Here is a 13213-nt window from a genome sequence, read left to right on the forward strand (position 1 = left end):
GAAAAATAGACCTCTACAGGAATAATGGGAATCAGTATGGCAAGGGACTCCTCAATAGAAACACTCAAGGCTAGATGAAAATAAAGCAAAATCCTGGATGAAAATGATTTTCAACTTCAAAACCACACCCAATCAAACAACTGTAAGGGTATAAAGAGGGAAAATTTCAAATATGCAATATTTCCCCAAAATTGTACCTTCATGCACCCTTTCTCAGGAAGCCACTAGTAGATGGTCACCAAAGGAGGGAACAACGGCATAAACTAAGAAAAAGGAAGATATGGGATCCAGGAAACAAAGAATCCAACACTGACAGTGCCAAGGGGATTCCAAGGATTTGATCAAAGTCCAGTAACAGCAGCTATGCCTAGAGAGCTACCAATATAGGCAGGAACAGGGGAACAGAAGATTCTGATGGGATATCTACAGGGAAATAAATGGAACTGACAGACTACCTAATAAGTGGGACCATAGAACACTGGCTCGAACAGAGTTGTTGGAAGGTATAGAAGACAACAGTAGACTCAGAAAAAATGAAGCAAAATAAGAGAATGGGAAGAAGAAGTGAATGAGAGTAGAGTGGAAGTCAATACACAATTCTAAAACTGAAGTGATAGCAGAATATGCTTATTACTTAGAAATATGGAGACCAGAACAAAGAGCCAAGAGAGTTACCTCAGAGGAAAATTAAAAGAGCTCTCCTTTCCACCCTCACCAAGCAGAAATAAAACAGGAATAACAATAATGAAACATATCTTATATTCTACGAGGACTTATTTTGTTAGAATTACATTTTCTTGACTAAGAATTTTAGGCCAAAATGTGGGTTTTATAGCAATTAAGAATAAAGTTGGTGGGGGAAGGGGAGAAACTCCTGCCTGGCTCAGTTGATGGAGCACGCAACTCTTGATCTCAGGGTCATGGAGTTCAACACCCACATTGGCTGTGGAGCATACTTTAAATTAAAAAAAAAAAAAAAAAAAAAAAAAAGAGAGAGAGACAACAAAGATGGGGGTAGGGGAGAGAGGAGGGAAGGAATCACCTTTTTAAGCACCTTCATGGCAAATATTTTCCCAGTATTTGCTCCTGTAACTTTCCGTACTTGAAAAACCTGGATAAAAAATACAAGTGTTTCTGTGTTATTATAAGCTAAACTATGCTAGCCACACTCCCTTAATTCCTATATAAATACAATAGTTTATATTCTTATAAAAATTAGTAACACAAACACACAAAAATGAGTTGAAAGAACAGATTGTATTAAAGATTTAGTAGTGAAATTTCCTCCACAACATGGGGCCATCCTATTTGGTCTGCTGACATCTGGTGGCAAAGCTGGTCAGTGACCATCCAATGATGAGCACTCTATATAACTTCATACATAAAATCCAAGTTTGCAGAAGCATAATACCAAAATTAAAAATTATAAAATACCTTATAAATTTCTTCCAGGAATGTCTCTGTCCTTGCTTCACATAAAACTTTAATAATAGTTGACAGGAATTACCATTTACCTATTCCTTAACTATATAGCTATATAAAACATCATCATGCAATACCTGAAATGATATGAGACTCTAAGTGCATGTGTTGCACATTCAAGATAATTAGAACACATTAGAATGTGTCCTTAAGCCTAAGAATAAACTACAAATGTCACGCTATGAAAAAATTAACCTACACAACAGCATAAATAGTTCTTAAACTTAATCCTAACGACTAAAATGGTATCCAAATTCTATCTTTTGATAGAGAATACCTAGGTATAAATTTTCTTGAGCAGAACATGCAAAGGTTAAGGTCATTTATTAGAAAGCCTTGAGAAGAACTATGAAACTAAGAAGTTCTCTTCATTTTTATTCTCCCTTCTTATATTCTTCAGCTTCCCAAACTATTGCTCCAAATACTGCAAGTCAAAGAACACCAATTCAGATTTAGGTCTCAGTAACAGATAACAATTTAATGTGCCATGCCTGTTGAAAGGAGTGGTTTTTAAGAGGATACTTATAGGGGATACCATTTAACCAAAGGAAGGAAGGAATCTTCTAATAATAGACTTTGCCTGGCATAATTGCCTATTTATTTATGCAACAAATATCAACTGAATGCCTGTTATGTGTCAGTCTTTTATGTGTATGGTGGTAGGAAGAGAACTTCTTTACATCCCTCAAATAAAACCATGTGAAGTGATCATACCCTCTGCTGACAGCTAGCAAACAAAGATTGAAGAGGACTACTGAACCAGGGCGTAACAATTAATCTACCAAAGACAGACAACAGCTCATTTCAAAAATACTTCCTACCTTTCCATAGCCCCCTTTACCAAGTACCCGAAGTAGCTCGAAACATTCTGGTCTGATTTTTTCTGGCCCTCTGTTCACGCTAGTTTCCGATATTTCAAATTTCTCACAATGTTCCATGCCACTGGGGAGAAGAGCAAAATCAAAAGTAAATTCTCAACAAGTTAAATTGTCTTTAATATACTGTAATTGTAATCCAAAGAAGTAAAAAGGAGAATGCATATAACAGCAAATTTACTACCTGTGCTCTGTAAACTAATGATTCAGTGACATAGTAGGTCAAGATTACGATGGATTGATAACTGTAAATCTATTTGTTTACAGAACGTGCTATTATTTATTTTTGTAAGCATTAAGCACCCTCAAACTAAGATAAATTAGAACAAGTTTATTATATTGACAAAGGAAAAAAGTCTTCTGGTTATTCTTATTTAGTTCATTCAAAATGTCCATGAGATTTAGGTATTATTCAACTTTATTTGGAAACTTCAGAAAATCTGGGAACTTTCTAAAAGTACCCAATTAGCTCAAGTCTCTTTGCTACAGAAAAATTCTTGCTAATAAAATGTATCCATGCATCTTTCCATACCTACTATTAGCTTGATTTAAAGACTCCAACACTGGCATTTATTTTGTCACTTAAATGCTTTTTACATGAGTGATCTCAGTCTCCCTCCAACCTATGGTTTTCACTTAAGGGTGGGTACAGAGCAGATTAATCTGTTCTGTATTAACCATAGTCACCTAAAAGAACTTGCCTAAAATCACTTCTGAGATTACACAAATCACTTTATAAATGATGTATTACAAGCAAAATATGAGCATTTGACTTTGGAAGACACTTCTAAAAATTTGGTTTTTTAGTAAGAAAAAAAATCTCTATTGAACTAATAATTCCTAACCCACTCAGACTCATATTCAGTATACTGTAAGTCAGAATGAATACCTTTTCCTCAAAATCTATATATGATCTCAAAACACTAGATGTGTTACTATATTGGTGCTAAACTCAATAAACCAAGTGTATGTGTGTGTGTGTGTGTGTGTGTGTGTGTGTGTGTATGACTAGATAATTAAGAACAGGTTATTGCAATCACAGGATGGTTACAAACCAGAGCTGATAAAATCTACTTGTAAGAAAGGCAGCACAAGAAAATCTTTTCACATAAACTTACAGTTCATATGGTCCAACTCCCCCATGGTCCATGCTTTCATTTAACTGACCCTGAAAAATATGTTAAAGTTTTAAAAATAAATTATCTCATAAACATAAAATCAAAATACTTAACGCTTCGGGGGTGCCTGGGTGGCTCAGTCAGTTGAGTGTCTGACTTCAGTTCAGGTCATGATCTCACGGTCTATGAGTTCAAGCCCCACACTGAGCTCTGTGCTGACAGCTCAGAGCCTGAAACCTGCTTCAGATTCTGTCTCCCTCTCTCTTTGCCCTCCCCAGCTTACACTCTGTCTCTTCTCTCTCTCTCTTAAAAAATCAATAAACATTAAAATTTTTTTTAAAAAAATACATTTATTCAGAGGTGCTTGGATGGCTCATTTGGTTAAGCGTCTGACTCTTGATTTCAGCTCTGGTCGTGAACTTACGGTTCTTGAGTTCAAGCCCCACATCAGGCTCCATGCTGACAGTGCGGAGCCTGCCTGGGATTCTCTTCCTCCCTCTCTCTCTGCCCCTCCCCAGCTCCTGCTCTCTCTCATGCACACAAGCTCGCTCACACTCTCTCTCAAAATAAATAAACATAAAAAAATTATTTATTCAAAAAATACATTTTGTGTATTACAAAACTAAAGCACCACATTCTGAGTTACTAGATCAAACAATTTACACTAAGTGGTACTCTGATATGCTTCTGAAGCAGAAAAACTAACACAATGTTATAAGCCTTATGTAACTACAACCTAACTAAGCCTAAGGCAACCACAACCAGTCCACAATATTGTAGTGTATGATGTGGCTGACCAAAGCAAAATAATTAAGCACTACCCTCAAATTGTCAGGAGTCATGTTGGCCAAATATTCATTCTAATCATAGTATAAAGGGATGCAAAATTTAACTAACCTTCTGTACACTAACAATGAACAATTCAAAAGTGAAATTAAGATAACTCTGTTCAGGGGCACCTGGGTGGCTCAGTCAGGTAAGCATCCGACTTCGGCTCAGGTCATGATCTCGTGGTTCATGAGTTCAAGCCCCATGCTGGGCTCTGTGCTGACAGCTCAGAGCCTGGAGCCTGCTTTGGATTCTGTGTCTCCTTCTCTCTCTCTGCCCCTCCCCTGCTCACGCTCTGTCTTTCCCAAAAATGAATAAACTTAAAAAAATTTTTTTTACTAAAAGATAACTCTTCAGAATAGTCAAGAATAAAATAGCATCAATTAGAAAAAATTTATCAAAAGAAGTGTAAGACTTGTACATTTGATAACTACAAAGCATTGCTGAAAAAAATTAAAGAAGGGAGCCTGGGTGGCTCAGTCAGTTAGGCGTCCAAATCTTGATCTCAGGGTCATGACTTCAAGCCCTATGTTGGGCTCCATGCTGGGCGTGGAGGCTACTTAAAAAAAAAAAAAAAAAAAAAAAAAATTAAATACCTAACTAAATCAAAAGACACTCCATGTTCATGGATCTGATGACTTAATATTGTTTAACATAGTTATACTAACCAAACTGGTCTACAGATTCAACTCAATACTATCAAAATCCCAGGTTCCTTTCTTACAGAAATTAACAAGCTGATCCTAAAATTCATACAGAAATGCCAAGGACCCAAAGTAGCCAAAACAATCTTGAAAAACGAGAACAAATTGGAGAGCTGACATTTCCTGATTTTAAAATGTACTACAAGGGTGCCTGGGTGGCTCAGCCAGTTGAGTGTCCAACTTCAGCTCAGATCATGGTCTCACAGCTCATGGGTTCGAGCTCTGAGTCAGGCTCTGTGCTGACAGCTCAAACACTGGAGCTGTTTTCAGATTCTGTGTCTCCCTCTCTCTCTGCCCCTACTCCCACGCACGTGCTGTCTTTCTCTCCCCCTCCCTCCCTCAAAAATAAATAAACATAAAACAAAATGTACTACAAAGCAACAACACCTAAGACAATGTGGTACTGAGATAAGGACAGATATATAAATCAATAAAATAGAATTCAGAGCCCAGAAATAAACTCTTACATTTATGGTCAACCAATTTTTTACAAAGATGCCAAAAAAATTCAATAGAAAAGGGACAGTCTTCCAATAAATGGTACTGGGACATTTGGATATCCACATGAGAAAAAATTACTTTGGACCCCTACTTCACACCATACTTCCCCATACTAAAAAGTTAACTGAAAATTGATCACAGGTCTAAATGTAAGAGCTAGAACTATAAAACTCTTAAAAGACACCTAGGATGGAATGAATCTTCATAATCTTGGGGTAGGAGATGATTTAAGACCCATCACCAAAAGCACAAACAATCAAAGAAAAAAATCAATAAATTGGACTTATTTAAAATTTAAAGCTTTTGCACTTCAAAAGGCAAAACCCACAGAATGAAGGGGTACTTGGGTGGCTCAGTCCGTTAAGTGTCTGACTTGATTTCAGCAGATTATGATCTCACAGCTGGCCCCGTGTCAGGCCTTGAGCTGACAGTGCAGAGCCTGCTTGGGATTCTCTCTCTCCCTCCCTCTCTCTGCCCACCCCCCTGCATGCGTGTGTACATGAGTGCTTGCTCTCAAAATAAATATTTTATTATTTTTTTAATGTTTATTCCATTTTTGAGAGACAGAGAGAGATAGAGCAGGGGAGGAGCAGAGAAAGAGAGCGAGAGAGAGAGAGAGAGTGAGAGAGACACATAGAATCTGTAGCAGGCTCCAGGCTTCCAGCTGTCAGCACAGAGCCTGACGTGGGGCTCGGACCCATGAACTGTGAGATCATGATCAGTGAGCCGAAGTCAGACACTCAAACAATTGAGACACCCAGGTGCCCCATAAATAAACATTTTTTAAAAAGAATATATGAAAACTTCTGTAACTCAAAATTTAAAACAACCTAATTCAAAAAAAATCATTTAGAATTTGCATAGGTATTTCTCCAAAGAAGATACACAAATGGTCAATAAGCACATGAAAAGATGTTCAACATCATCTGCCATTAAAGAAATGCGAATGTAAACCAAAATTATGCTGAAATACCCCTTCATATCCACTAGGATGGCTATAATTAAAAAGACAGAAAAACAAATTTGGCAAGGAAGTAGAGAAACTGGAACACTTGTACACTGCTGGTGGGGAATGTAAAATGGTACAACCACCTAAATAGTTTGGCAGTTTAGGGGTGCCTGAGTGGCTCAGCTGGTTAAGCAACTGACTCTTGATTTTGGCTCAGGTCATGATCTCATGGTAGTGAGAATGAGCCACGTGTCAGGCTCTGTGCTAACAGCGCAGAGTCTGCTTGGGATTCTCTCTCCCTCACTCTGTCCTTCCCCCAGGTGCAAGCGTGGTCTCTCTCTAAATAAATAAACTTAAAAAAATAGTTTGGCAGTTTTCTTCAAAAATTAAACATAGACTTACCATACGACACAGCCAATCTACTCCTAGGTATCCATCAATAAAAATAAAAATACATGTTCCACAAAGACTTGGGCACAACTGTTCATAGCAGCACTATTCGCAACAGCCAAAAAATGGGAACAACTCCAATGAACACCAACTGGTGAAGTGATAAATAAAATGTGCTTGATACATACAACGGAATACTGTTTGGCCGTACGTACATATATACTATGACATGGATGATTTTCAAAAACATTAAGTGAAAGAAGCCAGACACAAAACTCTACATACTGTATGATTCCATTTATACAGAATGTCCAGAAAAGGCAAATTTATAGAGATGGGAAATAGACCAGTGGTTGCCTAGGGACAGAGGTGGCAATAAGGAGTGACTAGTTTCTTTCAAGGGTGATAGAAAAAATGTTTTAAAACTAAATTGTGTGATAGTTGTACAGCTCTGTAAATATACTAAAAGTCACAGAATTGTTAAAAAAAAAAAAAACTTTGCAGAATTCAGTTATTAATATTATAAAATATAGCTTTAAAATGAGTATTCTTGAATATAGTCTGGTTATGAGTCTTTCAATATATACAAAAGAGCATAATTGGGCTCTCAAAAATGCTAAGTTTTTGTAAATGTTGAATCACTAAATTGTACACCTAAAACTAGTATTACACTGTAGGTTAACTAACTGGAATTAAATAAAAACTTTTAAAAAATGGTAAGATTTGAAGTTTTTATTTATAATTTTAGAACAATTCAAAAAATATTTAAGTGAACACATCTTTCTTCAAAGGTACCAGTCAGTACAAACTACACATAGAAAACTGATAGTATTCTTAAACAAGGGGTGTTTAAATGCTCCCTAAACCACAAATTTCAGTGGAAATTTGCTCATGGTGTGAGCAAGTCAGAATGAAGTCTAACACTAGGGATGTATGTTTCAGTATTCAACCGAGGCAAATGGATAGGTCAGTATCAAGGGAAAAAAATTCTTGCAGTTTCAACTTGATAGTTTCTTCTTGGGGGGGGTAGGGTAGGGGTAGTTATGCTTAAAGGTTTTTTGGTTGTTGTATTTTTTGTTTTTGTTTTTGTTTTTTTTTGGTCTCTGGTACTTCACACAATCACCCACGATGGCTTCACTTTAAAGACGATAGACTAACTTCTCTCACATGTGATAAAACTGGTAATATATAATTGTTTTTACTTTAATGTTAGTTTTACTTAATTTTAAATTAAAGACCACAGAGTAGTTAACACTAACCATGACTTTGAAGCCACCTAGAAGGATATGCCCTGTGGCTATGTTTCATTTCCGGAGCCAGCCAGGCCTGTATTACCACCTGCATCTGTGTTTATAACTTCCTACCCGTTACCTTCTAGAGAAGTATTTGAGGCACAATGCTTTTCTGCTACTCAACGTTACCTTTAGAAAAGTCTTATATCAGAAGTATCAGGTTAACACTATGTAATATTTACTGACAACTCTCTTTCAAAGGAAACTCTTTAGATTTTTTTAAGCTTTATGACCCATCCAATGCTTTTTTTGTGTGCCACTATGATTGACAAAGTGAATCCTGCTCATCTAAGGTACTATACATGATTCAAACCAGACCACCAGAATATTTCCACAGCTTTAAATTAAAATTGTATATAAATTCAAGTTAATATGCCTAAAATCCCAATGAAAACGAGCACATTTTATAAAAATGTAAATAAATTGTAACAGAATGGGTGAAATATCCTCAATCCAGTTATTCATTATACTGTTTATCCACTTGCTTGCTTGTTCACAGACATTTCCTTATAAAATAAGATTCAGTCATTAATGAGTTGGAAGAAAAGGAATAAACCTTGCTCAAAATCTTCAGCTACTTAAAAGTGTTCCATGGGACTCCTGGGTGGCTCGGTCAGTTAAGCGTCCAACTCTTGATCTTGGGTCAGGTCTCATGGTTCCTGAGATCGAGCCCTGTGTCAGGCTCCACGGTATCAGTGCAGGACCTGCTTGGGTTTCTCTCTCTCCCTCTCCTTCTGCTCTTCCCAAAATCATATGTATGTAAGTGTGCACTCTCTCTCAAAATAAATAAACATGAAAAAAATTTAGAAAAATAAAAATGCTTTATAGAACCTATTACAATGCAAGATAAGAACTGATGAGATGTTATTCTGTAATTTTTCATAGCTGCAAATATTTGCAATAGCAGTTTGTTCTCAAAGCACTAAAATTTTTTTGCTCACTAAAAATCTGATATCCCAACCTGAACTCATGCAGTCTCTGTGACTGCTTCAAATTTTGAATTAGTAGAGTAAAAGTTAAGGATTAGACTTTTCTATTACTCTTTTAACTTTGTGTCTCCACAGAAAACAGGTTTCCAACATTTTCATAACCTAATGAAAATCTCTAGAGGAAAACTTTCCCTTAGTTTCAACTCACTCTCTCCAAATTATACCATCACCAGTGAAAAACACACAAACAAAAAAGACCCAAATCCACCTATCCTCCCAAAAAACCCTCTCACCCACTGCTTTTTAACATAGTCCTTTGAGGTATTCAGAGTCTTTTTCTAGTTAGGTAATGGATATTCAGGTTTATCCATAAATGCATTCATTTTCTCGCCTCATCCTTTACACACTGAAGAAATTAACTATGCTGTGTAAATACATAGGTTTCCTAATATAAATTCACTGTAATACATCTAAAAAGGCATACATGTCTAAATAGGACCAATAATTTAAAAAAATACTACACTTTCAAAAATGCACTTCTAGTATAACTGCATTTATTAAGTCTCTAAGCATAGATGAGAATAAACTTCAATGTTTGGTTCCTTGGCAATGAGTAACACTGACAAGCTATATATCCATGAACCACCTAACTGCTTAATATGCCAGAATATTTTAAGAGGACAGTAGTTTATATACTTTATCTCACATAATCCTCATTTTACAGAAAAAAAAGTGTCAGAGAGCTTAAGCAATTTATTCTAGGTCACACGGTCAGTGACAAGGCCTGGAGGGATGTGAATTAACTTCTGACACACTGCAAAGAGGTACATTATGAAAAAGACTAGTAAATGCAATGAAGCCGTGCAATGAAGCTTGCGAGCTGAAAGGAGTCAGAAGATACTACCAGTAGTTACCAATGTGGCCTTGTGTAACCACCTCTCTAAGTTTATGCCTCAGTTTCCTTACTATGTAATGAAGAAGTGAGGCTACTGTGATATGAACCAATGTTTTAAAAGTTTGTGTACTAAAGGTAGTAAATTCACAAATGGCCAGATTTTCTAAGAATCTAAACTTCTTTCATTTTTCAGAATTTGTAAATTTGGGGGCACCTGGATGGTTCAGTCAGTTAAGTGTCCCACTTTGGCTCAGGTCACGATCTCACAGTTTGTGGATTTGAGCCCCGTGTCAGGCTCTGCACTGACAGGTCAGAGCCTGGAGCCTGCTTTGGATTGTGTCTCCCTCTCTCTCTGTTCCTCCCCGACTCATGCTCGTGTTCCCACAAGCTCTCTCTCTCTCTCAAAAATAAACATTAAAAAAAGGGTGGGGGGGGCGCCTGGGTGGCTCAACTGGTTAAGCATCCAACTTTGGCTCAGGTCATGATCTCACGGTTCGTAGGTTCGAGTCCCACACTGGGCTCTGTGCTGACAGCTCAGAGCCTGGAGCCTGCTTCGGATTCTGTGTCTCCCTCTCTCTCTGCCCCTTCCATGCTCATGCTCTGTCTCTGTCTCAAAAATAAATAAAACATTTTTTAAAAATTAAAAAAAAAAGCTAACTTTAACTCCATAGGCAAATGTATTAAAAAGGACAACTTTCAATACCCACCTTATAAACTGTGTGATTTTTATTTAGACTCATTTGATTATGAAAAGAACAATATATTTTAGCCCACTTAGTTTCTTAAGATGTTCAAAATTGTTTACATAAACATCCCAATGTTTTTGGCAACCAGTAAGGCACAACTTACTTTCCAGAAGAGGAAAATCAGGTGAAAAATAGGGAAGCCACTTATATAGTTAGAGCAAACATCTGACACCAGTGGTTAACTCATGTACTGATCTAGACAGTGGGATTTAGAATTTAAATTATCATGAGGTTATCACTGATGATCATTTGCCCAGAATAAGTGATTTAGCATGACAACAGTATTTTTGAACATCAAGTGCAATTTGTGATCTTTCAATAAATTTATCTTGAGAAAAAGAATGACATTACACAAAGAATAACAAATTAATAGGGTGCCTGGGTGGCTCCATCAGTTAAGTAACCAGACTCTTGATTTCAGCTCAGGTCATGATCTAGCCATTTGAGTTTGAGCCCCCTGTCCAGCTCCAAGCTGACAGTGTGGAGCCTGCTTGGGATTCTCTCTCTCAAAATAAACTTAAAAACAAACAAACAAACAATTAAGACAGCAAAGGTAAAAACAAGCTATGCATTAGGAAAATTCTAAATTTAGTACCCTAAATTACAGCAAGGAAAGCCCTCACACCACCATTCACAAGTCTCAGTTCAAGCAATTTATTTTTGGCAAACCAAATCACAGCTGTCAACGCTGGGTTTTTTCCACCCCAAAATTACACGAAGTATTCTGAAAAAATGTAGACATCTTCAACTAGGGTAAAAGTTACAAATGCCGTGTGTCGTTAGAGATGCTTTAAAAAAAAAAAAAAGTCTCACGGAAACGGGGGTGGGGGGGTTAAAAAAAAAAAAAGCAAACAGACAAACCCTGGAAGATGCAGCAGAGCCCCCTTGCTCCCGAAATAAAACTCCTGGTGGCTGTAACAGCAGCGGCAGCGCTACTCCCGACAGAAGTTTTCAGCTGTCACTTCTAACAGCTGAGCGCTTCCTAGGAGAGAGCGACAGGCCGAGAAGAGAGGTGGTTGTGGGAGGTCTCAAGATTTTAATACTTGAAATTTACAGTCGAAGGAAAACCCTTCCGCACTTCACCTGCACTTACGGGACACCCAGTAAGCGAACACCCCTTCCCCCCAACATGCGCTTACACCACTCGCGCCCCGCCACATTCAAGTTCAACAGCTCAAGGAATTGACCACGCGCCCTTTTCGTTCACTTCACAAACAGACTGCTCCGGGCTGCGCTGATTAGGAGCTATGGGCGCGACCTGCACCTGCGAGTCCCGGAACGGCCTCACACCTAGGGCCAGATCCACCCCGCCCGCTCCCCTGTCTCGTACAGCGCGGCGCCTGTGCTCCTCCAAGAGGCTACTCGCGCCCCCTCGGGTCTCCGCGCTCTCGGAAGCGCCAGGCTTCCAGGGCCCGCGCCGCCGCCCTGGCCCTGTCACCTCGGGCCCCCCGGGACCCCGGGCCTCACCCCCTCCTCCAGCTCATCCTCAGAGCCCGCGTCCTCTGGCTGGTCCAGGTCTATGTCAAACACTCCTGCCATGTCCTCAGCTTCCCTGTCTCGGAAGTCCGGCGCTGGGTAAAAGCCGTCCCGCCTCCGTCGTCGCCTCATGGGCCCGGACCCGCCGCAACCACCGCCGCTGCTGCCGCCATCACCGGCTGCTTGGGCTTAGTGCGTCTGCGCTTAGGCCCTAGACTGGCTCCTCAAGTTCAGCTCTAGAGCATGCGTACAGAGTTCTATGAAGCCGAACTGTGGGCAATGAACATGCGTAGAGCTTTCGCCTGGAGCCAGGTACTGGCAGAAGCATGCGCAGAACCCCAGCCGAAGCCTCTTATGGTAGCTAGGTCATGCGCATTGTGTGCTAAAGCCTTTGATGGACAAGGAGCATGCGTACCATGTCTGAAGTTGATAAATTGAAATTGAACATGCGTAATTAACCTCTGAATACCGGGGGAGGGGGGAGGAACCTACAACAAAACTCTTGGTTTATGAACATGCGCATTCGTTCTCCGTAGCTTTTTTTGGTATTGAAAGGGAGCATGCGCATAATGACGGGCTTGGCCCTCGGAAGTTTGAACAGGACCGAAACGGCTGGTTCTGGGTCTGTCAGTGAGTGGGGTTTATGGGGAACTCCTGGAGCTAGTGGGGAAAGGGAGAGCCTTGGTTTTGCTATTCTAGTTCAGTGGCCTTGCGAAAGTCACATAACTTTTCAAAGCCTCGGTTTCCTTATCTGTAAAATGAGAATAATGATACCTAGTTTGCAGGGTTATTTGAAAATTTACAAGTACAGTTTGGCTAGAAAGCCACTGTTCGTTCTAGTGCTGCACAGACCTGGTGTGAGGTCTTTACCACAAATTGTCTTTTCATTGTTAAAAATAGAGAAGACTTATTCCCTCATTTCCTCTGGTTCTGTCTTTCCAAGCTTAGTATTCCTTGCTGTCTACCTGAGCTAAACTCTTCTAAGTGTTATTGTCATTACCAGGCCAGAAGGTGATTGGTAGAGAAAG

The 13213-nt window shown here is 39.0% G+C and overlaps 2 protein-coding genes across 11 annotated transcripts in view; one reads left to right on the forward strand and one right to left on the reverse strand.

Annotated features, from left to right (window-relative positions):
* Nucleotides 1-12388, reverse strand: part of RPS6KB1 (ribosomal protein S6 kinase B1) — a 56012-nt gene extending 43624 nt beyond the window's left edge. For all 7 annotated transcript variants that reach the window (XM_042917497.1, XM_042917496.1, XM_042917498.1 and 4 more), the window contains exons 1-4: nt 12177-12388; nt 3476-3525; nt 2304-2424; nt 1043-1111 (exon numbers count right to left, since the gene is read on the reverse strand). In XM_042917497.1, the coding sequence (XP_042773431.1) occupies nt 1043-1111; nt 2304-2424; nt 3476-3525; nt 12177-12317 (381 nt within the window). In that variant the 5' untranslated portion in view covers nt 12318-12388. The remainder of the gene's footprint in view (nt 1-1042; nt 1112-2303; nt 2425-3475; nt 3526-12176) is intronic.
* A 59-nt stretch (nt 12389-12447) lies between these two features.
* TUBD1 (tubulin delta 1) overlaps nt 12448-13213 on the forward strand; it is a 31984-nt gene continuing 31218 nt past the window's right edge. The window contains exon 1 of one of the 4 annotated variants that reach the window (XM_042917505.1): nt 12448-12497. The gene's annotated coding sequence lies outside the window, so the exon portion shown is untranslated. Of the gene's footprint in view, nt 12498-12583; nt 12636-12663; nt 12816-13213 lie in introns of those variants that run through there. The other 3 variants (XM_042917506.1, XM_042917504.1, XM_042917503.1) reach the window with 3 other exon arrangements.

The sequence above is a fragment of the Panthera leo genome, chromosome E1, assembly GCF_018350215.1.
Source record: "Panthera leo isolate Ple1 chromosome E1, P.leo_Ple1_pat1.1, whole genome shotgun sequence".
Taxonomy (NCBI): domain Eukaryota; kingdom Metazoa; phylum Chordata; class Mammalia; order Carnivora; family Felidae; genus Panthera; species Panthera leo.